This window comes from Aspergillus mulundensis (assembly GCF_003369625.1).
Source record: "Aspergillus mulundensis strain DSM 5745 chromosome Unknown scaffold_13, whole genome shotgun sequence".
NCBI lineage: Eukaryota > Fungi > Ascomycota > Eurotiomycetes > Eurotiales > Aspergillaceae > Aspergillus > Aspergillus mulundensis.
In genome coordinates, this window is record NW_020797901.1 from 1132745 (window position 1) to 1158396 (window position 25652).

Sequence of the window (25652 nt, forward strand, 5' to 3'; positions counted from 1 at the left end):
CTCAGGCACCCATCACGCTGACGCCATCCGTCCCAAATATATTTCTGCCACGTGGAATTGGCCTCTCTCATACAAGAGCCTCAACATCAAATAAAGATCAATATATTAGACATCCAACATCCTCCCCATGTCCCAACACCGGCAGTTCACGATTGCAACCACACAAGCTTCACGATTGCGCCCAGGTTTCAGAGTGTGCCCGTGGGTCGATCCTGCTGCGGAGCAACAATCAAACCCATCCTCAACCGGAATATGCACGGCCCCAGATCTTCCTTTTATAGCATATCTCTGCCAATCCGGCCCCAGCATGGAAGATCTGTAACAACTCATTTAAAGAACCGTTATCTGAGTCTCTCGGTCGGGTCACGACTCTCCCGAGCCCCTCCGGTCGCAACTGCCGGTTCTGGAGTCTGCAGAAAGCAGGGAGAATTCCAGTCAGGGAGAGATCGTGGTTTGATGAAGGGCCCGAGCCACAGATCTCAAGATGGTTTGGAGTTTGAGCTGTGCAGCAACCAGAGCCCGTCAGCTGGATCAGACATGGTGACGCTGTGGAGTGTTTCAACACTGGCACTGACCAGCTATCATCAGCTATGATTATCATTCCATAGCCATTCGCTACCAACATTGCGTTTCTACCATGAAATCTGCTGTTCTAAATCTATCCGACCTGCCAAAGAGCTGAACTCCAGCTACCTATCCGAGATACGAACCCAAATATTGGGCGCGATCTGATAATCCCCGGAGCGTGGATCATGACTCGGTGCGCCTCCTAGCGCACGGCTTGCCTGCCCGAGTCAGAATAGAGCGAACTCTGTTGAGATTCAGGCGAGAACCATCGATCGAGCTCCAGCATGGCAGTGGGGCGTCTCCATCTCCACCGTCCTGCTGCACGAGATGCCTGACTCTGCGCATGCAGACCTGCCACGCCCAGACCAGTCTTCACCATGTTAATAATATGGCTGTGTCTCCATGTCATGAAACGAGCCGCCCTCGATCGTCCCCTCGAACGGGCTCCCTGTTGATCAGCTCAGCGCAGCGAGTATAAGGCCTCCCTCTTGTCCTCTGGCCCTGGCCCCGGCTCTGGTTTCCCTCCCGCCCGGTCATCATGGAAGACACGCTGCCCCTGGCTGGGCACAGTCTGGCAATCTTCGTGACGGCGGCGGTGATGGTGGGCCTGTCCATCATCGCCGTCTTCCTGCGATGCTTTGTCCGGGTCTACATTGTGCGCGCGTTTGGCTGGGACGATGCGTTGATGTTGATAGCGCTGGTATGCTGCACTAAGAACCGTAAGAGCTTCGCTGACTTTGTAGGCGCTATTCATCGCGTTGTGTGCACTGTGCATGCTTGCCTCTGCTGCGGGCGTTGGACACAAGATAGCTGATTTCACAAGTATTTCCCAGCTACAGAGGGCGTTAAAGGTATTTCTCTTGGATACTCGTTGACGAGTGATGACTGACCTTCTCCAGTTATGGTGGCTCGGTCAAATGCTGTACCTCTGGGCCTCTGCCGTCTCGAAGATCGCCATCGCCCTCGCCCTCCTTCGCCTCGCCGTTCGTCGTCTGCACCGTTTCACGCTCTGGGCCGTCTGCGTGGTGATTGTGATTATTGGGCTGGTCTTCTGGCTGGTTCTGCTCTTCAACTGTTGGCCCGTCGAGTACTTCTGGGAGAGGACAAACATCTTCAAGAACGGGAAATGCATATCCACGGATGTCTTGCTCATCATCGCGTACTGCTATAGTTCGCTGACGATTGTCTGCGACGTTACGCTTGGAATTCTCCCCGCATGTTTGATCTGGGGTCTACAAATGAGTCGGCGGACGAAGCTTGCGTTGGTGGGAGTCCTCAGCTTGGGTGCAATGTACGTTTGACGCTCGGTATACAAGGCATGGCGTGGCTAACGTGGACAGTGCGAGTGTCGCTGTTGTCATTCGACTGCCGTATCTCAAGAACTACTCCGACACTGACTTCCTCTGTACGTTATCACCCTCATCTTGATGCCCGAGCTAACCCGCCAGACTCGACCTACCAAATCGCCGTCTGGTCGGTCGTAGAAACCGGACTCGCCATCATCGCCGGCAGTCTCATCACTCTCCGCCCCTTATTCCGCTGGTTCCTCGACGGTGGTTCCTCCTACAAAGAGCACCGCACCCCTGGCCGAAAGACGACCCGGAAATACGCCCTGTCGACCCTGACTGCCAATGCCTCGATGCCCGGCACCGAAGACCCGAAGTACTGGCGACCCGACCTGAGCGACAATGGAAACACCATCGTAACCTCGATCACAGCGCCGCTCGGACGGAGTTTCAACGACAACAGCACGGTCGCGCTGAGTCCTATGCTGCCGCCGCTGAGAAAGGGCTCGGTCAGCGTGCACCAGACCTTCAATGTATCGAACAACACGCAGTTGAGCCCCGCTGCGCCATTTAATTTTGGATTCCCGGGCCAGTACAGTCCGGCCCCGGTGCAGGCCCCGGCTCAAGCGGCACCAGCACCGCCGTGGAACGCGCGGCCCAATGGGTTCAGTCCGGGGTACGCGGGCTTCAAGTACGAGTTCTAGCGTGACGTCACCGTGATGTCTATATATTCCTCGCTCTCTCTCTCTCTCTCTCTTTCTCTTTAACCATCAAATACCCATCATGCCCTCCCATAGCTCTAATACACACCGTTACCACCGGTAAGCTTCCTTCTGTATAGACATGTAGGCTGCTAACAGCCCAGCGTCGGCCACTGGATGCCCGCGGGCTACGACGCCCACCACAAATGGCTGGGCGGCGTCATCGCCCACGTCGACAGCAAGAAGGACAACGAGCTGCATCCTGTCCTGAAAGAGTTCCAGCACCTCATCGAATCAAACACCCGCGTCTACATGCTCATGTCCGCCATGTTCTCCGAGATCCCCAAGAACCGCCACTACTGCAAGGACCCAACCGGCTGCTCCCAGATCCGCGATTACCCACACATGCTGCAGGTTCTTAACCATCTCCTGACTACTGCCCCCTCGTGGAACGACTTCTCGCTGAAAGTCGGCCTCGTCGGCCTGCCCATCAACGCCGTCCTCGATTGGTCGATGGGCACGCCGAGCGGGTACGCCGCGTACCTGGACCCCGACGTCAACGCCATGCTCAAGAAGGTCCTCGACGCCTGGGGCGAGTATCTGACCTCACCAGAATCAGCGAGTGTCCTGGACGAGTCCGAATACGGCTGGTTCGGGAAGACGGGAAAAGAAAACCTCGAGCACGTCGCCAATATCCCACTGAGCACAAACCACTCCTTCGAGGAGCTCTTCGTCTGCGACCCCGCCGCCAAATACCACGGCTACAAGTCCTGGGACGACTTCTTCACCCGTCTCTTCCGACCAGGAATCCGCCCCGTCGCCTCACCCGACGACGACGCCGTCATCGCCAACGCCTGCGAGTCCCAGCCGTACAAGGTCGCCCGCCATGTCAAAGCCAAGGACTCGTTCTGGATCAAGGGCCAGCCGTACAGCATGTACGACATGCTCTCGCATGACCCCGTCGCGCCGCAGTTCGAGGGCGGCACCGTCTACCAGGCGTTCCTGAGCGCCCTGAGCTACCACCGCTGGCACGCGCCCGTGAGCGGGAAGATCGTCAAGGCGTATGTCGTCCCGGGGACGTACTACTCCGAGCCCCTCTTCTCGGGCCTCGTCAATGAGCAAGGCGAGAAGAGCCAGGATGGCATCGACCCCGGCGGCGAGGTCACGACGCAGGAGTACCTGAGCTGTGTTGCGACGAGGGCGATTATCCTCATCCAGTGCGATAACCCTGCGATTGGGCTCATGGCGTTCCTGGGGATTGGGATGTGTGAAGTTTCGACGTGTGATATTACCGTTAAGGAGGGGCAGCATGTGAAGAAGGGCGATCAGTTGGGTATGTTTCATTTTGGGGGGAGTACGCATTGTTTGCTTTTTAGGAAGGGCGTGCAGGTTCACGATTTGCCGTCGCCGGATCTGGGGCGTAATGTTGCTGTTTGTAGTCGGCTTGGTGTTGTCAAGGCTTAGGTTTGGTTAGGGGTGCGCTGTATGGCTTTCTTTCTTGCATAGCGAGCGGATGCTCTGTTATTTATGCATTGCAGCCAAACATGTTCACTGGGTGAATTAACTTGGTAAAAAGCTTAAGTGAATAAAGAATGCACTATGCCTTTGGTAAAAATGAAGTGGGCTGCTTGCCCTTCAGTCATAACTGGATCTCGCCCATTGTACGATGCCGCAGATATTGGACAAAACGCCCCCCCTTCCGCTCCGATGCCATAGATCAAACCAAGGCGTCGAGCTCACATACAAGAACTCCGCAGGCGTACTGTTCTCCAAGTCTTCTATATACTCATCGCTAATATCAAACTGGAGGAAGCATACATAGTGCTGTATAGCATTGATAATGATGATGCTGCATGGGACGTCAGTCAATATCTGGCAGGAGAACTCTGTGGATTGGGTGAAGATTGTACCTTTGGTTTCCATTTCGGGCCTGATTAGACAGCCTGGCTGCGAGTGCTTCACAAGTCATCTGTGCAAAGCAGCTGTCCGAGATAATTGGTCTGCCATTGTCTAGACATTGAAATCGTCTCTTTGCCTCCAGAATCGCTACGTGATTGTCTGTAAGCACGAAGCCCATATCTCGCTTCCTCTGCCGCAGACAGAGCCCACCGTCGTCAACAGCTACGATCTGCTTTTCGTCACCCGTAGTAGCCGCAATCCTAGTTCTGGCATCTCGAAGCTCAACAACGACCGAGGACTCGGGGGCCTGAGCCGATGAGAAATAGAGGATATGTCGAATGGCACACGTCGCGAGCCGCAATGTATCATCTTCCGGTATCAGTTCCGAGATATGGGAATTCAGGTCAACGTAGCCCACCGAGGAGAGGGATGATTCCCGGGAGGATCCGTACGGCGGGCTGCTCGAACCGACTTGCATCGTACTAGAGTCCACAAAGGACTCGTTGAAGGCAGTGTACTTGCGGCGCTTGGGTTGCACAGCATCGGTGTCGTCGTCCATCTCGCTTTCCTCTTCGCCATCCAATATGGCTCGTCTACGCCGGTGTCCTTTGAACATCGCCATTGCCGCCCAAACCTGACCCAAAGACATACCACAGTCCGAGCTGCGCACCAGAGATAGCTCGCTCTGCGCCATGAGCGATTTATCAGGGCCTCTTAAGAATGCCTTGATCTCGTTTGGATGCGTTGATTGCAGATCTGTGTGTTTTATGCTTGATGATAGCATTGGAAGCAGATTGGACTGGGCGTCTCGTCGTACTACGCGGCAGGCAAGCAGATGAGACCGGCCGCAGGAGCTTGCATTGAGGTTGGGTAATTTTGAAAACGTTGTCCCCTGTTCATCTTCAAAGCGAGCTTGAAAGGCTGCTGCGGAGGTGACACTGCTGAAGTAGGGGTTTTGCGCCATCTGTCACGATGAAGGAACCAAACTAGCGATAAGACGCTATACTCATACACCATAAACAATGAAACGATCAATATGGTGTTGGATACTCTGATAAAAGATGCGTAGAATTCATAAAGGAAGAAGTCGCTGAGCGACAAACTAAATAGCGCCCGTAGGCAAAACACATGATATGAGTCGTTCTTGCCTCAATTCTCAACAACGGAGCTGGAAAGAAGAAATACTGGGTATCTTTTCCTCAAAGTACTCCAGAGGTGCATATATTTATATTTTGCTACCCAACTCGCGCCCGACTATCCAAGCATACATACATTGTCAGCATACCTCAACCCTCCTATAGGCCTGTCCTTGATCCTTATACTCCAACTGACACTAATGCAGCGGAATCTCATTGGCTGCAGCCATTACCATACCATACAGTAATGATCCCGGAAGATTACAGTACTCGTACATAAAATACAGTTAGGGCCGGCGGTGTAGAATAGTGCCGGCAGTATAGGCGGTGAACGCCTTAGTCTCAAAAGGAAAACAAACCAACACCCCGACATCTCCCTGTATGTGGTGCAGTCCAGCCTCATGTTGATCTGTAATCTCATGCAGAGCTGTCGCGAACTCTTTGTGAACCCGCTCCTATGGACCTCCCACCATTTCAACCTCGTAGGAGGCCAATTTGTGGAGATGGTGGACCACCCCATACAATCCACTCAGGATAACACCAAGACAGAAGAGAACGCCAAACCACCAAGTGATGCTGAACTCTCTGCGACAACACCCATACCCGCTGTGAAAAGTGATGCTGAACTCTTTGCGAGGACACCCATACCCGCTGCGAAACATCGCCGCCTAGTCGATATCCTGGTAGGCAAGGGACGTGCCTTCGCTAAATATGGGTAAGAACAAAGATCTCGTCGGTCCGGCGGTACTCTGGCTGACTAGGAACATTCCAACTGGGCAGCAAAGGGCCCGACTTCTTCTTTACGGGTATCCCAGTCCATCGGCCACACTGCACTGTGTTCTATCGCCATGGGCAGCCTGACAAGCATGTCGACGGACCCCTGTTGGTGGGCCATCTACCTTACGGGCATGTCAAAGGAGGACGCACGAGATTATTCCAGCCTTGTCCAGACCCGCGTGGCCGTCTCAATCGGATTGGCGCAGAAATCTGTGAAAAGCGAGTGGCCCAAGTCACTCCAACGGAATGGACTGAAGATCCATACTTTGCTTGCGTCTTGCTGGCTCTAGCACAACTCCAAGAGCGCAAGCTGGACCTGCCGAACCCAACAACCTACACCGTATGTCTCCTCTTCGTCTGACTCCTCTGACATCTAGCTTATCTGTTTACAGTCGCGTCTTCTCGTTACCAGCATGAGAGACCACGATTCTGTCTATTTGTATGATGCTGAAATCACCTCCGAGCTGCTCGGGGCGCTCGCCCGGCCAAAATCTGCCACGAGACATATCAAGTGGCCTGTGATCATGCGAAGGAAACTTCCTATCAAGCCTTACAACACCTTTCCTGACCGCCTGGCCGCGGAGCTGGTGGCTCCTTCATGCTTCAGTAGAACGAGCTGCACCGCTTCATCAGATAAACTCAGCGCCAAACGACGACGCGAGGGAGGAAGCGGCAGCCCACATAAGATGAGGCGGCTGCTATAGCCGTCACGGCAGTCCTCGCAATCCACTATGGCCACAGTGAGAATCATGGTCGAGTCTCGCTGTGTCTACTCAAAGCAGTCAACCCTCAACGTCTGCAAGGCTGCCTTTGTAGGCAGCGCGAGGTCTAGAGGGATCCTTGCGCCACTAATCTCCTCCACTTACTCGAACTCGTCCGCAACGACATTAACCGTACAAACGTCATGCTCGGTGCAGACGGGGCTTATTCTCATTGATTCCAACAGCAGTCCCTACACCGGCGAGCCCCTGCGTGGTTTGCTGAATACTTTGGCAGCATTCTTTGTAAGTCATGCATAGTTGATCGTCAATCAGGTTTATTCACTTGTTTGGTTTGAACACTTCAAGTGAATGAGAACTTTATTCACTTGCTTGGTTTGAACACTTCAAGTGAATGAAGCCTGCTGTGGCTCAGCAAACGCCTCCCAGTGAATGCAAACGGACTTCAGCTGCCCGGGTATATAAACCCCCTGGGATCTCGAGAGAAGTATCTTCTTCAACAACTCATCTCTCCATCTTCAACCTCCATCCAGATATTTTGCTCCTCTGAAGACCGTCTACCTCCACTTATCGGACAACATTCCATCCATCAACCTCATCTACCTACATACCATCACAAACATATCCCAACGCAAGGAACCATGTCTCCCATCCCGTCAATGTCAATCCCCGAATTCATCGCCGTCGCCGTCGCCGACAACCTCACGCGCTCGGAGCCGGCCACCCAGCAAACGTACCAGTGCGTCCTCAGCCCTGAGAAACAAATGGCCCTCATCGCCGACAGGGACTTCTGGGTGATGCTTTTCTTTTGCTACGCTGCTTTCAATTTCCTCCTCGGCCTTTCTGCGCTGTGCGCTGAGTACGTTCGCGAGCGCGTTTACTACTGGGCCTAGTCTGTCTTCCTTGATCTTGACTAGACGGCGTCCGTACCGTCAATCCATGGAGTGTTCGATGGCTGCGGATGGGGATGCTCACGCATTGTGGATGGTGATACAACTACATAGCGGCGAGCGGTTCGGGAGTCCGGCTTCGCTACCCCATGTCTTTTTCCTTTTCTACTTTTCTTCGCTTACGAGAGGTATGTTGCCTTCCGATGAATCACTGGCAAGAGGAATCCAGCCCTCCATATCAACATCTGGACTTGGTACCATGGCTAACCTTTACCAGTGCAACCCAAGGCCTCGCAGAAGTAACCCAGCGGCAGGCGGACACGGAGCGGACCAAATAGGTATCAATTGGCAGCGCGACTTGCCAGATCCATTGCAATTGCACGCTTCTCTCTCATGTAGCTAGGAGTCTAAACTCAATGGATCTCGTCCTTTGTCTCCGTTCAATCTTAACTTTACTGTACCGTAGTCAAAGGGGTAGCGGGGTAGATTCCCATAGTCCGTTTGTAGGCAAACGGAGCACCCCTGTAGCCTCAGCACCCCTTAAAAACCCCGACTCCCTCAGAAATATTTTTCTTCCCTTCATCCTCCCATCGTATCCAGTATACCACGCCCGAACATCCAAATTCCTAGCCATATTGTTGCTTCCCCGCGTACCTCCTGCCCGTCCACCACCACCATGTTCATGCGCTGGCTAGGACTATCAAGCACCGCAACCGGCCACCCCCGATACTGCTTCTCCCGCGAAGACGAAATCGCCTTCTACAAGGCCAACCTCCTCACGACCATCTTGGCCTTGCTTGGCGCGATCCTGAACCTCTATGTTGCATTGTCGGTCCTTGCGCGTGAGCGTCGTCTGCAGAATGCTATTCATTTCTTGAGCACTCCGAGCAGTCGCGGGCGGACTTGAGGGCGATGTGATAGACGGACCTCGTTGGCGTTGGTCGCGACATTGAGGTCGGGGTAATGGGTGGGCTGCGAGGTTGGTATGTTGTTGGTATACATGTGTTGAAGCAAGGTAGCTAATGATTACACACAGATTCTATGCAATGTTGGGAGGATTTGAAGTCAGCGAGCCAGGGCCTGTACTCTGTTTCTCTTGGTTTTGTTTCTAGAGAGCTTGTTTAAATCATACCTTTCGTCATTCTCATCCCATTGCATAGATACTTCTTCTGTCGCGTAGAGCGGCCGTAGGTATGGCCAGGGCTATTCACTTGCTCTATCAGTACTTTTCTGCAAGGATTTACACTCCATAACTTCGATCTGTTGCCACACTGTTTGCTGACTGGCGACTTTCTAATGTCCTGGAGTGCAGCATTCACCTCACCCTCGGTGAATGAGAAGACCCCCCTGACCTTATACCAGGCAGTTATATATACTCTCTTCTTTTGCCATACATATTCTATTCTCTTTCTCTCCTCATCTTCTTCCACTCCTTTGGATCCCATCCACCTTCGAAGCTTCAGTTGAGCTTCGTTCTTCTTGCCTCGTCTGAGATATTCCTCTTCGTGCTCCATACACACAACAAACCCCACAACTTCGTCAACAAAGACTTGTTTCTCGTTCTCTGCGCTTGCTTGGAGCTTGGATATCGGAAACCCAACAAGTCCTCTTTTCAGCTCGTGGTCTAACGTCTGTCTTGTAAGCCAGACCTCCATTGTCAAGCCTCTGCCGGCCAGACTTGAGTTCACATCTGACCATTGTCTAAATCACAGGCTCTCTCTGCTTCTCTACTGTCAAACACCCCCAGAGCCACTGTACCTACTTGCCAAACATGGGGTCAGCCAACAGCGACGTCGCCATCGGCATAACCATCAGCCTCACCGTCGTCTTCAGCCTGTTCCTCGTCTGCTGCTTCCTCATTAGCTTCCTCAACCGAGGCGGATGCAGAATCATTGCCGCTTTCTTCAGAAGAGATAGCGCTGGACTTGCTGAAGCCGCCGAGAACTTCACCCGCCCCATCCCCCGTCGCCGCGCAGCTGACCCAGACCTCGAAAACGACGCCTTCGAACTCCACGACCTCGCTCGCCCTCGTCTCCGTCCGCGCCCTGAGCGTCCGGGCTCTTTCTACGTTCAGGAGCGTAGAGACAGTAGGACCTGGCTCTGGGGATGGGGCACACCCTATGACTTCTATGACCGCTCTGAGGACCAGGCTGGCTTGAACGGTGAACGTCCGCAGCAAGGCGGGCTTCAGCGTGAGCGTGGAAGTGGAACTAGAAGCGGAAGTGACGAAACGCTTCCTCGTTATGAGCATCCCCCTTCTTACCGGGGCTCCCGTACGCGCTCTTTGACTCATTCTCAGGGTGGAGAGGCAAATGCAGGTCCTCGTCCCGGTTCGCTGGATGTTACTGAACGTGCCTCTGCAACCCAAGCAGCGAATGCCACGGCATCTGGACAGTGTGGCCAGACTGGGGATGGGCTCCGTCGAGCTTCTTCTGAGGATATCGCTGGGAACCGTCGTTGGTCTACCGCTTGGACTAACTTTTATTTTTGATATGAATGCTTTTCCTTCACCTACTGGTATCTTTGATACGAACGCTTTTCTTTTTGTGCATGTTGTGGACAATGCTATGCTATGATGGACTACTACGGTTTGTACTGGCAGGGGTTCCTGTACTTAGCTAGCAAGATGTCCTCTATTGAATAAGAACATATCCATCTTACTTGATCATGTTGTCCAACAAGTAGACACTATGAAGAGACGTACGAACCATGCCGAGGCTCCTAGCACCGTCCTTCATGCCTTTAAGTGTCATACCAATGAACCGCAGCTACCTACCTAGACAGACAATACCCCGGACTGTTGTTTTCAACCCCTACTCTAATGGTATGTAGTTAAGTGAGCAAGACTAGAGGGTAAATATTGAAACCTCACATGAGCGCAGTGTGCATACGCCTCCATCGACACTGAGAAAGCCATCTACAATGTTAAGAAACAAGGTTTGCTATACGGACCAGGCGTGTCCTATGATGGGAATGCCCAGAAATAGCCCTGGATATCGCCGCCTTCTTGAAACACGCAGGTCCTTAGAAGAGCAAGTCCCTCTCGAGTAAACCCTCAGATGCGAGTCCTGTGCACGGAAAAACCCGGAGCAGGGGTGTAGGTGGACATGTTAGAGAGGTGGAAACTGACGATGATTCCGTGGCTTGGGGGATCCCCTTTGGCATAGTGTCATGCAAGCTCTGGTACCGATTCTTGTGTTTGTGAGTGAAGTACTCTGTTATTGTTGCTATCAGCCCATTTGCGTAGACTGTGGCGGTCTCCAGGCAGCTAGACGTTCATTCGATGAGTCTACCGAGATTTCTCCATTCTCGTTTGAAGTTCTGGCTCTTACCTGGTGTTGCCTGGTGGCCTGGTTGCCTGGCTACTTTCTCTATACTGGAGTGAAGTATTCATTCACTGCAAGTATCCAGGTGAAGGTGAATGATGAGAGAGGACGACTCCAGAACTTCAAGCAACCTGATATAAAAACACCTCTTCTCCTGCCAACTCATTCTCATTCTCATTCTCTTCTCAACCTTCCATCGACTTCCCTCCCAACTCTGATTCCTACCAAATCGAAATAACCACACTTCCTGCTTTGACGATACAAAGACAGCAAACCCACAGTTACTCCCACAGCAAACGCTCGATTTCCATTTATCAGGCCTTGCTTCATCTTTGAAAGCCTAAAAGCGTGACCAGAAATCTTGCCGTACGTCACACCTCCATTGTCGAGTCTCCCTGCCGGCATATACCATCCACCCTGCGGCTCCGACACTGACCATTGAAACCCAGGCTCTACCATACGTTCTCGAATACCCTCCAAAGCCCTCGCAATGCCAGCTGCTGTTGCCATTATTGGCCCCCCACCAGTAACGGTTTTCCCTGACCCGGCGCCGCACAACGTCTCAAACAAAATCCTGGCCATCGAAATCTTCTTGACCCTCCTCCCGCTTATCCTGCTCATCCTCGGCTTCTCCATCTGCTGGTACAAAGAATACCATCCGTGCTTCGGCGTCGGGGATGCGATACGGGATAGATGGAATCGAAGGCGCGAGAGGCGCGCCGAGGCTGAACGCCGCGCTGCTGTTGAGCGGGAGAACGGGGTCTTTGAGCTCCATCGCGTGACTCCTGCATCTGCGCCTGCGCCTGCCCTTGTCACTGTTCAGCCTCGTACTGAGCCCCAGCGTCTTCTTCGCGAGGATCGCACTAGCACCTCCTTCTCCCAGCAGTCCCGATACTACATGCCCTACACCTCTAACTTCAACGAGCACTTTGAAGAGCAGATTGAGCGGATCGCGGAGCGTCGGCGTTTCCGCGAGCTTATGCGTAAGCGTGATCTCGAAATGGGATTTGGAGTTGAACTGGAGCATGCGCGTGAGACTCAGAACCACAGTGCCAGCGCCGGTGGCCGCGAACAACCCCCTTGCTATGATTCTCTCCCCTTTTACTCCTCCCAGGCTTAGACCAGGAGGACAGCGTCGAACGCCGCGTTCAATCTGAGCCCGGTAGCGCAAATATGATTCAAGCTCGAGCTGCTACTGTGCCTGTCTCTGGACCGTGATCAACCTGGGCACCACACACCTTCACCTTTGAGGGATGCCACTCATCAAGAGCACCGTGAGCCTCGCGATCCCTGCGTCTTTATCTAAACAAATCCAAAATGCGAGGAGTCCTTTTCCTGTTTTCCTTTTTTATTCAATGTCCATACGATGGTTTATCCATACTTGGTATGGTCCGGTTAGCAGTCTGATATCCCTGTACTTAGCTAGCAAATTGAAGATGTACTGTAGCTAGTTGAATAAGACCAGATCCATTGAATCTACATTGCTCTTGATCTTTCCGTTCGTAGAGTACAGTGTGGTGGAATATGCACTGACCAAACCGGGTCCCCTTCCTTCGGTTCGTTTGTTGTCCCATAAGCATCGACTTCGACTCATGCAGCCTGAATAGGAATACTCAACCGGCCTCCTGCTGGGGCTGAGACACCCAGACTAGGGGGAAAGGGCGTTCGTTATACCAAACCGTATCAACGTCGGACCCAGCCAGGGCGAGTGGACGTCATCTCTGCAGCCCGTGGGCCGACAGGATTTCTTTCCTGGAGCCGATGCTAAGCCTGGGCGCCAGTGGCATGGAACCAACAGCCCCTCGTCCGCTGGAAATGCCGGACTACATGCGAAGAATAACTCCCGAACAAGGCGTGTTGAATATAGCCCCGGCCGCATGCGTGTATACTTATGCAAAGCAGACACTGGCCTTCGCTTCGGCTTCCGCAGTCCGATTCTTGCAAACCGGGCACTCATGGGACCAGGCCATGCCATGTTAATAATGCTGAATACAGGTTTGTATACAAGCGTAAGGCTCCTGTTCTGCAAATAGTTTTACCAGGAGCTTGCCTAGTTGAAACATAATATAGCCATTTCGTGAGGGGCGGCTGTATACCTAGAAATCATTAAGAATATAATGGTTTTATATTGATATAGGGGTTAGGTATAATCTAATTGTGTTGGCAAATAATGGGGATACTAATGTAAGTGAGTGAGCTAAAGCTAGTTTTCGCGCTGTGGATTCAGTTGCAATCTCGGTTGATGTTTTTCTACCTGAAAAAGGACTTCAAAAGAGTTATACGCTTAGGTCATTAAGGCAAAAGCACGCGCGAGCGTAATCCAATTTTCAGGCATCGAAGTAAGTGCAAAGCAAATGAGCTGCGATAGAATAACGAACATATGTCCAAGCAAAACGAAGAAAAGACTAATGGGTGTGAACCCGAGCTCTCAGGGACGAAGCGAAAATACAAACTACCTATGTCCATCTCCATCTCCTACTCATACTCTCAACATGAAAAACCAAACATGGAAGGTAGAAGTGAAAGGTAACGGGGAAAGAAAGGATAACCTAAGCAACCATGCAAGCCGTATTCGGACAGTACCCATGGTCACAAGCGAAGCTGCACAGTCCCAGATACGAGTTATAGTTCTCCAGCCACGGCAGCGGCACACCCCTCACACCGGTCGTCGGGGGAGTCGGCACAGGCGCGCCAGTCCTTGTGCAGGTGCATGGGCCCGGCGGACAGTACCCGTAGTTGCAGCAGAAGCTGCACAGGCCCACGTAGTTGCCGGGTCCGGTGCCGGCGACGCAGGTGGTGCCGGTGGGTTGGGTTGTTGTTGTCGTGCTTGTGCGGGTGCTGGTGCTGGTGCTGGTGCTTGTGCGCGTGCTGGTTGTGCTTGTTCGGCTGGTTGTGCTGGTGGATGTTGAGGTCCGCGTGCTGGTGATGCTGGTTGTGGTGCGGGTGCTTGTTATGGTTGTCCGGGTGGTGGTGCCGGTTGTGCCGGCTGTGGATGAGGTCCGCGTGGAGGTCCGAGTGGTTGTGGGGGCGGATCCCCAGCCTGGGGGCGCTGTCGGGACCACCTTTCCGAGCGACGGTGTCGGCGCGCAGGTTTGGACGTGCAGACCTTGAGTAAGACTGTTCAGGCCGGCGGACTGGAGAGAGTCGATAGTGGGAGCTGGGGGCAGAGATCCGACTGAGAGATGCTGGATTAGCCTAATACTTCGAAAAAGACAGAATTAAAGAACTCACCGTAAGGATTGAAATTGTACAGCCCACAAGGGCAGCCATTGATAATAGGCAGCAGACTGATATCTGACTGGAAGACCTGCCCATTGCGACTGAGCGAGAAAGCCTGCGATCCCACGCCCATAGGAACCTTGAAAGCGCTGGCGCCGGCCGGAGCATCGAAGACCTCGACATTGCCTCCAGAGTTGACAGTCACGGTGGCGGGCTCAGTCAGGGTCGTGACAACGAAGACTGCGTCTTCCATCGTCTCCCAGCCATTGGGGCGGCCGTTGAAGTAGTTTCCACTGCCGTTGTTGGCGGGCACCATGCAGGTATCTGTGGAGTCGCAATTGACGTCGCGAGGGGCTGGGCGGTACCAGTACACGAGCAGATCCTCGGTGATGTAGCTGTCGACCGACTCAGCGCCGTCCTTGTAGGCGGCGATCCATGGCTTGGACATGTCCATCCAGCCGTCGTGTGGCCTAGGTAATTAGTATTTTTGTGTAGGTGAGGTAAGGAGGGCTTACATGTCATTGCACCACTTGGATGCGCCGTCATCGGTGTGTGGAGAGCTCAGTGGGCCAATATAGTGCGACTCGCCGTAGTCATTCCAGGTAACAATTTCGATGAAGCGGGGTTTCATAGTCAGCACATGCTGCCAGCGCTCATACCACAACAGGTCTCCGGGAAAGACCCAGTTCTTGCTGTACGGGACCTCGGGGCCAAAGTGGGTGAAGAACCAGGGAGAAACAGCTGCCAGGGTCAGTCAAGCACGACCGTTTTCTTCAGGAACACTCACGAGCAATGTAGTCCTTTCCAGTCTTGATATACATCTCATCGCCTTGCTCGACAGAGATCGAAGCTCCAGGGCGGGGCGCCTTGTTGTTGCCGTCGTTGGGCCAGGCCATCCAGTTAAGCAAACCATCGACGCCGTCCAGGTTGGTGCCGTACTCGGGGTGATAATTGGGACCCCAATAGATCTCCCGTCCAGCGGCCTGGCGCATGGCCTTGATGTCAAGGCCGTCACCCGCGAATGAGGAGACGAAAGCCTTGCCATCGACAAAGAGCTGGGCTGGGCGGCTTGCATACTTGGCGATCATCTGACCGACCTGGGTGCCTTGGCCGGTGCTGTACCAATTGAAATCGAAGGATATGAATACCTTCATATCATTGTTGGCGGCAGACTCATAAGCAAGGTCCAGTTGCCGTTCGGTATAGGGGTCGACGCCGATGTTGAGTGCGTAGGCGTCGATCCCGAGAGATTTGGCACGTTTCATGTCATCGTTGTAGTCAGCCGCTGAGTTGCGATTGCTGGTAATCCCAATCTGCTCGTGTCAGTCGATCGCTGAGCCATGAAGGAAGGGAAAGTACCATAAAGTGAGCAAAGACAAGACGGTCCGAGGAGGACTGCCTGGCCTGGTTGGCGACTGCACCTGGAGCAGCAAGGATCAACTGGGGGAGAGCCCCCAGGATGGAGAGGATTGTGGTGAGTCTCATCTTGGTGAGTTGGTCTCGTTGATCATCAGTGTTGTTGTTCGCTTTGTATGCAGCGGGTCTCGACGGTTTATATATTCTCGCTTTGTCTACTCTGACGGTCAAACCCGTTTGACGTCGATCGACAACAAAGAACGTTGAAAGAGCTGAATCATTGGTTGTCGTTTCCACCCCTTGTCACATCGCTCATTGTTCGCTTCAGACTTCGCTATAGATCGAGTGTTATCCCACCGTTACACCGGCTGCGACCTCCTCAGGGGTGTCATACCGCACATGGCCAAGGCCAGGAACAGTTAGATCTCTCCGCGTTGAATGAGCGCAGGCACTCACTAACGGGACCTGGACAGCGGTGCGTGATAGGGTCAGGGATCAGCCCTATAGCTCTCCGCACTATGATCGGGGACCAGCGTCTGCAAGGGCCATGTCATGTGGTTCGTCAATGAGACAGGCCCAAGCTTCCTGGTAATCAAAGCATTTTGAGCGAAAGTTTGGACGAAATTAAGCGAATCCTTCGAAGCTGCCGTTGAGGAGCAACGACCCCAACGTGTAATTTCCTTTCGCACCTTGAGATCGTGGAGAGATACCCCGGATTCCGGCTCATGTCACACGAACCTTTCGAATGCAACACTGTAGGCACGCATGGGGGTCGGCTGATTGTCTCGAGCGGGGGATGATCTGGAGACCGGGGTGCGCTCCTTCGCTGAAAAGCAAAGTGGTGTCAAGGCACGGAGCCGAGGTCTCTATCCGAGTTAATCAACACAGCATGGAGGGGCGTTGAAATCGATCTGGCAAGGTCTACAATGCGTGGACACAACAAAGCAGAGTAGGCCAAGGGCAAATCGTAGTATACAAGAAGAAAGAGAGCAGGCAGGTTCACCCAATAGCATACTCGGCATAACCTTGAAATGCTTGCAATAAGCTTACAAGTCTTGATAATCCCCCAGACGGGCCAACACCGGTGTTCGTGAACGGGTCGGTCGCTCGTTCATGCAATATATTGAGGCTCTTATGAATGGCTGTCGTCAACCGCTCGGGGAAATAGAGAATGGACCAGGGTTCTGTCTGTCATAACATAGTAAACACGGCTGGCTTGTTGGAAGCAAGTTCCGCATTGAATGGAAGCTCGGTGAGCCGAAAGGACATTGCTTTTGGTGGGTCTTGTCACGCAGACCACTCGGTGGTGGGCGGAGGATACGCACTCGACGGGGTATGAGGACACTATCGGGCCATGGCTACCTGGTACCTTGTTCGGTTACCGTCGTTTTCGAGAGATACACTCAAGCGACATCACCGTCAGTCAGGCTCGGCCAGTAGAATCCCTGCTGCTCATCGAGGTACATAGAAGAATCGATGAATTCGAGGTCCAGAGTTGGCTGTTCCAGAAGCTCCTGCAAGAGGGGATCGAAGAGCGCCGTTCCAGCGCTCATCTCGCTCGAGATGGATGGCAGCTCGGTGGGCCCCGTGTCCATGGCTGAGCCGTACGCGGAGTCGTGTGGCGTTGCGGCATTTCCATTTCCTGCATCGCACAGGCGGGCTTTGGTGAGGACCAGAAGCTCGGTGACGGCTTCGATATGCTTGTAAAATTCCGCCGCGGCATAGTTGCCGCTATCCCGCAATTGGGAGAGGAAGCTGACCGCTACTTCGAATTGCTCCTCATCGCTCTGCCGCTCTTTACCGGGGAGTAAACTGGAAATGGCTAGGATCGTGGCGGCCGAGAAGAGATACTGGGTGTAGAAGAAATCAAACACCATGAAAGACCCGTTTGTCCAGCTGTCAACTAGTAGACTGCAAGAGTGTCGTGCGCAGCGAACGCATGTCTCGGATAGAGCAGTGGCGGAGGCGGGTACGTTCGTTTCTTTGGTGCTCTGCTGATCTCGGGCTTCGATATGGACGCGGAGAACGTGAAGGAGGATCGGGCGCGTAGCGAGGATGGCAAGCTGGTGGGGTAAGTATATCAAAAGCCCCCTTTTTTTTCAGGCAACGTTGACGTACCTGATTGAATAGAAGATGAAGAGACCGTGCCTTGGGGTCCCAATCGCCCTCGCATCGAGCAGGAGTTTGCAGAGCAGGTGGCAGTTCTTGCAGCCAGCGTCGAAGATCCCCGAACGCCTCTTGAACACGATGAGACAGCGAGAGTTCTTGAGCACTTTTGCCGTATATCGAGGAGATAATCTTGCCGGATATTCGGGCAAGTCCTATCCTTGCGATAAAGTATGCTCGGTCGGGAAAGTCCAATGCCCCATGATCGCCTGAACCAGGAGGACTCGTGGGAAGACTGACTTGGATCTGATCATCTTGGATGGCACAGGGGTATCCGAGCTTTGCCGCCCACATGCGATCGAAGGTGTATGCCGTCCAGAACAGCCGGTTTCGATGCTCTCTCTCCCCGGCGTCGGTCAATTGGGACTCGGGGATGTTGAGATGCAGGCCCATGATGACCGCCAGTCGAACCGCAGAGCCAGCGAGGCTATATGCGGCATGCCGTCGGTTGAGGTACAGCGAGTAAACTGACAGGAGCAGTTGGACTTCCACCATTTCGACGCTCGGCCTCTCGCTCACAATGCGCAGGATGTTGTTCGCTTTGCAGAAGTACCGGATGCCGGGAAAGCCTTTATCTGGGCTTGGGTTTCTAGTCGTATACATCTCGCCAATCGCGAACAACGCCCAGAGTTTACTCCTGTTCAACGAATCGAGTGAGTTATTCTCAAGGTCGTGGAAAGTCGAACTACGCCGTACGACATGGTAGCAGCGACCGAGACCATTTACAGCAGTCTGAACAAGAAGCCGCGCACGAGCCGGCGAGGGCCATGGGTACTCAGCCTCTGACAAGGCGAGCAGCTGCTCATCGGTGGGGAAGTTGACGCGAGGGAGATGGCCATGGTGAGAATGAGACGAATGAGACAAGGCCTGCCGGAATCTCGAGGCAAAGGCCGAGTCGGAGGCTTCAGCAACGAGGATGGGCGTGTGGAGGGCATCGGCGTTGACAAACCAGGGAGCTTCAGCCAGGACGGGCGCATTGACTGTCTCTTCGCTCGGGGGCTGTGCGCTTCCTCGCAGTCGCTTGTTCTCGGAAATGAGATCTGCGATGTACCTGACGATGGATCAGTGTGATGCAGGCAGAAATTGCGACGGACTCACTGCTCGCTGACTTTGATGAGACGATTCTTGCGGGGATACTCGCATTCGTCGTCTTTGGCGGCCTGGCGACACCCATCGCAGGGGTTGCCGCCCGAGCATTTGACCTTGCGCGAGTGGCATCGGCGACACCTGGGCAATTAGCGAGGTCTGACTAGCTAGCAGACGGACAGCTTACGCGACGGTCTTTGAAATGCGAGGACGAGATGTGCCTGACATGGCGACGAGTAATGAAGACGGCGAGTTTGAGAGAGTTGACGCCACACAAGTCTCGCTGGCTCGGCCTTTGGCGGCTTTTCGCCGAGTCCGATCTCGGCCAAGTCTCAATTTGCCGAGGCCGACACCGGCGTAATGGTCGCGACTCGCCGACAGAAGAACTATATCAACTCAGGACTACGTTGAAATCAGAATCAATCTCACCATCCATTTCATCAACATGGCATCATATTTTACCCCCGCGCAGAGCCCTCCCGCCGGAACAGCCCTGGAATCCACCTCTCTCCCAAAGCTGTTTACTCCCCTCAAAATCCGCGGCCTTATAGTGCAGAATCGCCTCTTCCTCGCCCCTCTCTGCCAGTGGTCAGGCGAAAATGGCTACACGACAGACTGGCACCTCATTCATCTTGGTGGTATCATCCAACGCGGCCCTGGCCTCTCAATCATCGAGTCCACGGCCGTGCAGAAAGAGGGCCGCATCACGCCCCACGACATTGGAATCTGGGAAGATGGACAGATCACCGGCCTGAAGCGGATAGCGGACTTTGTGCACAGTCAGAGCCAACTGATCGGTATCCAGCTCAGTCATGCTGGGCGCAAGGCGAGTACCATGGCGCCGTTCCTGGACAAGAATGCGACTGCGCAAGAGGAGGATGCGGGGTGGCCGGATGAGGTCTACGCTCCTTCTGGAGTCCCTTTCAACGATGTCTATCCTCGGCCTAAGGCTATGACGATTGAGCAGATCCACGATCTCAAGAAGGCGTTTGTCGATGCGGCACTACGATCGGTCAGGGCTGGATTTGACATCGTCGAGATCCATGCGGCGCATGGGTATCTCATTCACCAGTTTCTGAGCCCGATCAGCAACAAGCGGACAGACCAGTATGGAGGGGCCTTTGAGAACAGGGTGCGGCTACTTCTTGAAATCACAGACGCGGTCCGGGCAGCAATCCCAGCAGAAATGCCCTTGTTCGTTCGGATCAGTGCCACAGATTGGTTCGACGACTTGACCGATGAGTTTCCGCAGAGCTGGACTGTGGCGGACTCGTGCAGGCTTGCTCCTATTCTTGCCGGGCGTGGTGTTGATTTCCTGGATGTCAGCTCGGGCGGCATTCATCCCAAGCAGTCTACAAGCATCAAGTCTGGTGATGGATACCAGGCGCCGTTTGCTTTGAGGATCAAGGAAGCTGTCGGAGATGCCATGCTGGTGTCTGCTGTTGGAGGTATCCGGACTGGTGAAATGGCAGAGGGATTCCTGCAGCAGGGTCTTGATGTCGTTATGTGCGGTCGTTGGTTCCAGAAGAACCCCGGTCTAGTCTACCAGTTTGCAGAAGAGCTGGGGGTGAAGGTCAAGATGTCGAGTCAGTACGGATGGGCGCTTGGAGGCGGGAGAAGGAGGAAATGAGGCAAAATAGAGTCCTAGCAAGATACTGCAAATATACAATCACATCTTTTTCGTCAACCTGCGTAATCAGGCAGGAATACAACCAACACCCCCAAGATCCAACAGCTCCTCATCCTGGTATCTGCACTCCCACTGCGGCGGCTCACCACTCGGATTCGTCAAGGTGACATTCTCGGCGCGAATGTTGTCACAGGACTGCAGCCATTAGCATCTTCACATCACACACGACAGGGTATCTCACATCCTCCGACCCGCAAATAAGCTGACCAGCAACAGGATCATCCGCACCATTCGCCGTGCCCCAAATATTCTTGAACAGCACATCGGTCAGAATCACCTGCGACGGGTGGTCCAGACACTCGCTCGCATTGATCGCCCCGTAGCACTGATCGATCTGGATAGCGAGGTTGTTGTTGTCGTTGATCATGGTGTCGTACGTCACATTGCGCACGTAGCCTTGCCCCCCGCCGCCAACCCAGGGCGGGTTCCCTCTCTTGACGGCCTCGGCACCGGGCCAGACCTTCAGACGGGCGGCGGTGGTCGTGTTGGCCATGGTGTTGTTGTAGATGTAGAGATCCGATACGATGTCGTACTGGTATGGGTAGTTTCCTAGCGATCCGACGGAGATGCCGTGCGAGCCGTTGCATTGTAAGCCCTGGACGATGATGTTGGTGCTGTTTGGCTTGAACGAGACGCAGTCGTCGTCGTGGTTGATGACCGAGTTCTGGATGACGATGTTGTCTGACCGGAATGTGTCCCAGCCGTCGAGGTTTGAGGCCCAGGCGGAGGAGGACGAGCGCGAGAAGATGTCGATATCTGAGATTAGGAGGTCGGAGCTGTTGGCAATGAAGTTGTGCCACTGTTCTGTCAGATCTGGTTGTGCAAATTGTTGGGGTTATGGTACTCACGTTGGGCGACTGCCGCAGCTTCAGACCGGTGATGGAACCCCCGTGCCATCCATCTGCAATAAACAAGAGAGGACGCCTGAGGGTTCCGTTTGCAGCATAAGCGTCATACCACGACTGTCCGTTGCCATGAATGACACCGGTGTCAGCGCCATAGAGATGGACGTCTTCGCCGCCCCAAACCCACCAGGAAGAGGCATCCTGGAAGTGGAACTCGAACAGATTCTGTTGCCAGAATTCTATCTCGGTGCAGAACTCGACTTTACCGGTCAGGGCGATATCGACATGCTTCAGGAAGCGTAGGTCGAGGGGGGTGCAGATGGTGTATTCCTGATCGAGGACAACAGTTCCCCCGTTGTTGCACTTTCGCAGCGCATCGCGAATCCTACCGGCATCGTCGCCCTTGTTGCCGGGCTTGACATAGCAGACCTTGTGAGGGTTGCGCTGCGACTGGAGGGGGATTGCCTTGTATGGCTGGATAGGGTTCGGCTGAATGTTGGGACGCTTGGGAAAGCTGGGACGTCCCGGCTGAGCCACAGTCAGGGCTGGGCTCACAGTGAGCAGGAGGCCCAGGAAGTACCCAATGGAGTCTTTGATAATCATGGCTTGGATATTACTAGGTGAGACCTGGTCAGTCAATTGCGCCTGCCATGGACCAGCGTCTCTTTTTATACCATAATGATTCCGGCTGAGTTGCCTGATGCCTTTCTGATACTCCCGTATCTATGCTAAACTGGGGTAATCAGGTTAAACATGGTCTTGGGAGCTCTCTTGTTGCATATTTGTTCCGTCAATGAGAGACAGAAATCCACCTGCAGCTGCAGCGGGAATACATTTGAAGAAGATCACAACGTGGGTAATATATCTTGAGGAATTAGTCCGCCAATAGAAGCATTGCTCTTACCAGGAACTCCTCTGCCTGGGTAGAACCCTGCAGGAACGAATTATGCGGGGCTGCATTTACCCTCGGGCTGAGCGCTTGATTTAGCCTGATTGCTGTTATCCCTGCGCCTAGTGACAAGCAATATTTTTACGCCTTCAGACGTACAGCGTTGTGCCTAATGACTCTACTGCCACATCCGGCAATGAGGGGAAATATGGTAAGGAATGCACTGGCACTCTTCCATATGTCAATCAACTGTATGCCCCGGACCTGTCAATACCAGAAGACAGAAGGATATGCTCTACTAGTACCTCCCATTCGTTAAGTCAGGAACAGCCTTAACTCTAGGTGCTCGTTATTCAGATCCTGCAGGGCTCTCGGCTGCCGAAGGAACTGAAGCACTGTGACGTAGACAGGGATTGTGATAGGAAAATTGAGTCAGGAAGTCCAATCACTAGCAAACTACAGCTTCAATGCACGAGCAGGAATGTCAACCCTAGTGTGATGGGAGACAATGGGGGTACGCGGAGTTCGACACTGGTCCGAGACCCGTGGGGTCTTTGGCCCTTGGGGGATTGCTGAGCCCACCTCGGTGGGTTCGTGACCCAGGGTCCCGAGCCAACGGCGTTAAACCCTGCGAGAATAAGCAATCTAGGACCAAGGGCCCAGTCTGTTTAAAAATCTCACGTCAGCTTTGTTGCAGAGTTTGATGCCGGGCGCTGTCGGGCTGTCGGCCGCCGCTTGTCCTGTCCCGGTTGACAAACAATGCGATATACTTCGACGAGGTATAAGTGTCGGCGAGATGTCTTCTCTACGATGCTAATTCGATCTATTGGTGAGTGATATAAGCTGGTCGCTCGTGGTGTTTGCAGTGCTAATGATGTTTAGGCATCGGCCTATGATGGCTCGAGCCCTTGCACACAATGGTGCAAGCAAGGTCTACATCCTCAGCTGTCGTCTAGAGATGCTCCAGAAAGCAGTTGAAGAGGATCCCAGCTTGATCCTTACCAATGCGATATCACGTCACAAGACGACCTGCAGTCTAATATCGACCGGATCACGACAAAAGTGGGCTACGTCAACCTGGTCATAGCAAACTCTGGAACAATTGGTCTTGCAGTGCGCTTCCACCCCGGCGTCGGTCTCGGAACTGCGAATGGGTCGATCTTGGTGACTGATGGTGGCAGACTGTCTCTATCGCTGGGATATATTAGTTATTGTAGATCGTTAGGTCGAAGCGAGCCTGATAATCAACGGCGGATGGGTCGGGCTGGCGGCCGCCACGATACCGTTAACGAGCAGGGACCATGCCGAGTTTGGTTAGGGAACAGCGCCTGGAGGCCCACCCGGCTGACGGCAGATCCCTCACTTGCAGACTCCGAAATTCCGGATGCACACAATAATATCCTGACAAAGGCTCTGGCGCACATACGGCCCCTGTAACTCCACAGGTACAATGGCCGCCCCGAGCCGATCCGGCAGTCCTCCTTTCGCCCCCAAAGTTTGTTCCACCTGCCGAACCCGCAAGAAGCGATGCGACAAGGCCTTGCCCTGCTGTGGCTACTGCGCTGAGTACGTCTCCTGCTGCAACATCCCTGTCGGTCGCTTACCCCGGCCAGGAAAGGCCTGCAATGCCAGTACCAGGAGCAACGTTTTCTTGGTTTAGACTTGGTCCCGAGGCCCTCCTTGTCAGAAACCTCTTCGACAGTGGAGACGACAGTGTGCCGTGAGGTTCAGCGCATCATCAGCTTCACGGGGCAGCAGTACCTGGACGAAATCAGCGTACGGTACTTCCAGAGCATTCACTGGTATCTGCCAATCATCTCGCGGCAGCGCTTCCATGCACACCTTCTCTCCTTTGGCTCCGATCCGCGGGCAGACTTCTCCGTTCTTTTGCTGAGTATGTGCATGCTCACATACGATCCAGATCCCGACAGACAAGACGGCCGGCACGTCGATAGTTCGACCCTGTATCTTGCGACCAAATTACTGTTCAGTCAGGCGCAAACAATAGGTCGGCCGTCCCTAAACCTGATTCAAGCCGGAATCTTGATAGCGGTCTATGAGTATGCGCGCGGGGATCGAGATCTGGGGTTTGTGTCCATGGGTGTTTGTGCCCGCATGGCGTATGCGGCAGGCTTGAAGCAACCAACATCACTTCCCAGCATGAATAACGACGTGTATCCGGATGAAGAAGACGGCAGCACCTGGTGGGGGATCTGCATGTGCGAAAGGTGAGTTGACAGCGGCTATCGGTTGACCGGCTGCTGACACACAATAGAATCGCACTTTGCGATGTCAGTTTAGTCAACCAACCTCTGCTGTCAATGATGCCGAAAGAAGTCAATGCGTTTAGCTGCCGGGAAAGTGAAAGCGTGCTGTCTACGCCGTCGAACGTTTATCAGGACGGATTCCGCCAGGCAATGCGCGCCACCTATCTGCTGGACGAACTACTCGAGGTGCTGAAAGCTCCAGAGTCAAGTACCAAGCAGAGGCACCTAGACGATCTGGACAAGTCGATTCAAGTGTTTCTCACGATGACGATGCAACGGTTCCCGATGGCGAGCGGTGTTTATTGCGGCGGCATCTCGATTGCCATTCGGTAGGTTGTGCTCCCCGCAAGAGAATCCGCTAACAAGCAAACAGTGGACTGTTTCTCCTGCATCGGCAAGTTCTAGACCGGGCGAAAGCGCCATCGGGCGAGATCGATTGTCCGAAGGAGGCGTATCTCAACTCACGTGCCGCCCTCGACACGGTGACCAAGATCGTTAGCGACATCGCAACAGCGCGTCAGCAACTCTCTCCCGACCGGATGGACGCGTATCCGCCGACCTATGCATACCTAGTTCGGGCGGCACTGAAGTATATCCACGATCACTGCCAGCCGTTGTCGCCGGGGTCGTGGCTGTGGGAGGCGGAGAAGCGGCTGCAGCTCTCGCGCGATCTGTTGCGCCGCCGCTGGGAGTGACGTCATGGCTGCCTGTAAATTCAGGCACCAATCACATGACGTACGAGGCTGCACGCCGCAAAGCTTGCATGGGTCACGTGGAAGCCGTTGCATACCTCCAGCGACAATAGCATCATATTTTTAGATTAATGTATAGAC

The 25652-nt window shown here is 53.7% G+C and overlaps 12 protein-coding genes across 12 annotated transcripts; 7 read left to right on the forward strand and 5 right to left on the reverse strand.

Annotated features, from left to right (window-relative positions):
- Positions 1-1105: 1105 nt before the first annotated feature.
- On the forward strand, positions 1106-4018 carry DSM5745_09955 (phosphatidylserine decarboxylase family protein; the record flags this gene model as incomplete). Its single annotated transcript, XM_026751971.1, has 6 exons — positions 1106-1267; positions 1311-1418; positions 1467-1858; positions 1908-1972; positions 2016-2529; positions 2719-4018. 6 exons carry the CDS (start codon positions 1106-1108, stop codon positions 4016-4018), a joined length of 2541 nt encoding a protein of 846 aa, XP_026599703.1.
- Positions 4019-4564: 546 nt separating this feature from the next.
- On the reverse strand, positions 4565-5314 carry DSM5745_09956 (uncharacterized protein; the record flags this gene model as incomplete). Its single annotated transcript, XM_026751972.1, has 3 exons — positions 4565-4600; positions 4623-5115; positions 5274-5314. 3 exons carry the CDS (start codon positions 5312-5314, stop codon positions 4565-4567), a joined length of 570 nt encoding a protein of 189 aa, XP_026599704.1.
- Positions 5315-6008: 694 nt separating this feature from the next.
- On the forward strand, positions 6009-7070 carry DSM5745_09957 (uncharacterized protein; the record flags this gene model as incomplete). Its single annotated transcript, XM_026751973.1, has 3 exons — positions 6009-6304; positions 6370-6706; positions 6759-7070. The coding sequence occupies 3 exons, from the start codon at positions 6009-6011 to the stop codon at positions 7068-7070; spliced, it is 945 nt and encodes a 314-aa protein (XP_026599705.1).
- A 656-nt stretch (positions 7071-7726) lies between these two features.
- Positions 7727-8278, forward strand: DSM5745_09958 (uncharacterized protein; the record flags this gene model as incomplete). The annotated part of the gene is made up of 3 exons (XM_026751974.1): positions 7727-7944; positions 8003-8163; positions 8253-8278. The coding sequence occupies 3 exons, from the start codon at positions 7727-7729 to the stop codon at positions 8276-8278; spliced, it is 405 nt and encodes a 134-aa protein (XP_026599706.1).
- A 397-nt stretch (positions 8279-8675) lies between these two features.
- Positions 8676-9133, reverse strand: DSM5745_09959 (uncharacterized protein; the record flags this gene model as incomplete). The annotated part of the gene is made up of 2 exons (XM_026751975.1): positions 8676-8994; positions 9108-9133. 2 exons carry the CDS (start codon positions 9131-9133, stop codon positions 8676-8678), a joined length of 345 nt encoding a protein of 114 aa, XP_026599707.1.
- A 613-nt stretch (positions 9134-9746) lies between these two features.
- On the forward strand, positions 9747-10466 carry DSM5745_09960 (uncharacterized protein; the record flags this gene model as incomplete). The annotated part of the gene is made up of 1 exon (XM_026751976.1): positions 9747-10466. The coding sequence occupies one exon, from the start codon at positions 9747-9749 to the stop codon at positions 10464-10466; it is 720 nt and encodes a 239-aa protein (XP_026599708.1).
- A 1325-nt stretch (positions 10467-11791) lies between these two features.
- Positions 11792-12421, forward strand: DSM5745_09961 (uncharacterized protein; the record flags this gene model as incomplete). The annotated part of the gene is made up of 1 exon (XM_026751977.1): positions 11792-12421. The coding sequence occupies one exon, from the start codon at positions 11792-11794 to the stop codon at positions 12419-12421; it is 630 nt and encodes a 209-aa protein (XP_026599709.1).
- A 1429-nt stretch (positions 12422-13850) lies between these two features.
- On the reverse strand, positions 13851-16005 carry DSM5745_09962 (glycoside hydrolase family 71 protein; the record flags this gene model as incomplete). The annotated part of the gene is made up of 5 exons (XM_026751978.1): positions 13851-14476; positions 14533-14990; positions 15036-15261; positions 15308-15833; positions 15880-16005. The coding sequence occupies 5 exons, from the start codon at positions 16003-16005 to the stop codon at positions 13851-13853; spliced, it is 1962 nt and encodes a 653-aa protein (XP_026599710.1).
- A 1274-nt stretch (positions 16006-17279) lies between these two features.
- On the reverse strand, positions 17280-19356 carry DSM5745_09963 (Zn(II)2Cys6 transcription factor; the record flags this gene model as incomplete). Its single annotated transcript, XM_026751979.1, has 4 exons — positions 17280-17939; positions 17995-19093; positions 19141-19269; positions 19316-19356. The coding sequence occupies 4 exons, from the start codon at positions 19354-19356 to the stop codon at positions 17280-17282; spliced, it is 1929 nt and encodes a 642-aa protein (XP_026599711.1).
- A 217-nt stretch (positions 19357-19573) lies between these two features.
- Positions 19574-20758, forward strand: DSM5745_09964 (NADH:flavin oxidoreductase/NADH oxidase; the record flags this gene model as incomplete). The annotated part of the gene is made up of 1 exon (XM_026751980.1): positions 19574-20758. The coding sequence occupies one exon, from the start codon at positions 19574-19576 to the stop codon at positions 20756-20758; it is 1185 nt and encodes a 394-aa protein (XP_026599712.1).
- Positions 20759-20824: 66 nt separating this feature from the next.
- DSM5745_09965 (uncharacterized protein) lies at positions 20825-22266 on the reverse strand (the record flags this gene model as incomplete). Its single annotated transcript, XM_026751981.1, has 3 exons — positions 20825-20953; positions 21000-21617; positions 21667-22266. The coding sequence occupies 3 exons, from the start codon at positions 22264-22266 to the stop codon at positions 20825-20827; spliced, it is 1347 nt and encodes a 448-aa protein (XP_026599713.1).
- A 1736-nt stretch (positions 22267-24002) lies between these two features.
- DSM5745_09966 (Zn(II)2Cys6 transcription factor) lies at positions 24003-25514 on the forward strand (the record flags this gene model as incomplete). Its single annotated transcript, XM_026751982.1, has 4 exons — positions 24003-24118; positions 24166-24780; positions 24828-25148; positions 25193-25514. The coding sequence occupies 4 exons, from the start codon at positions 24003-24005 to the stop codon at positions 25512-25514; spliced, it is 1374 nt and encodes a 457-aa protein (XP_026599714.1).
- Positions 25515-25652: the final 138 nt, after the last annotated feature.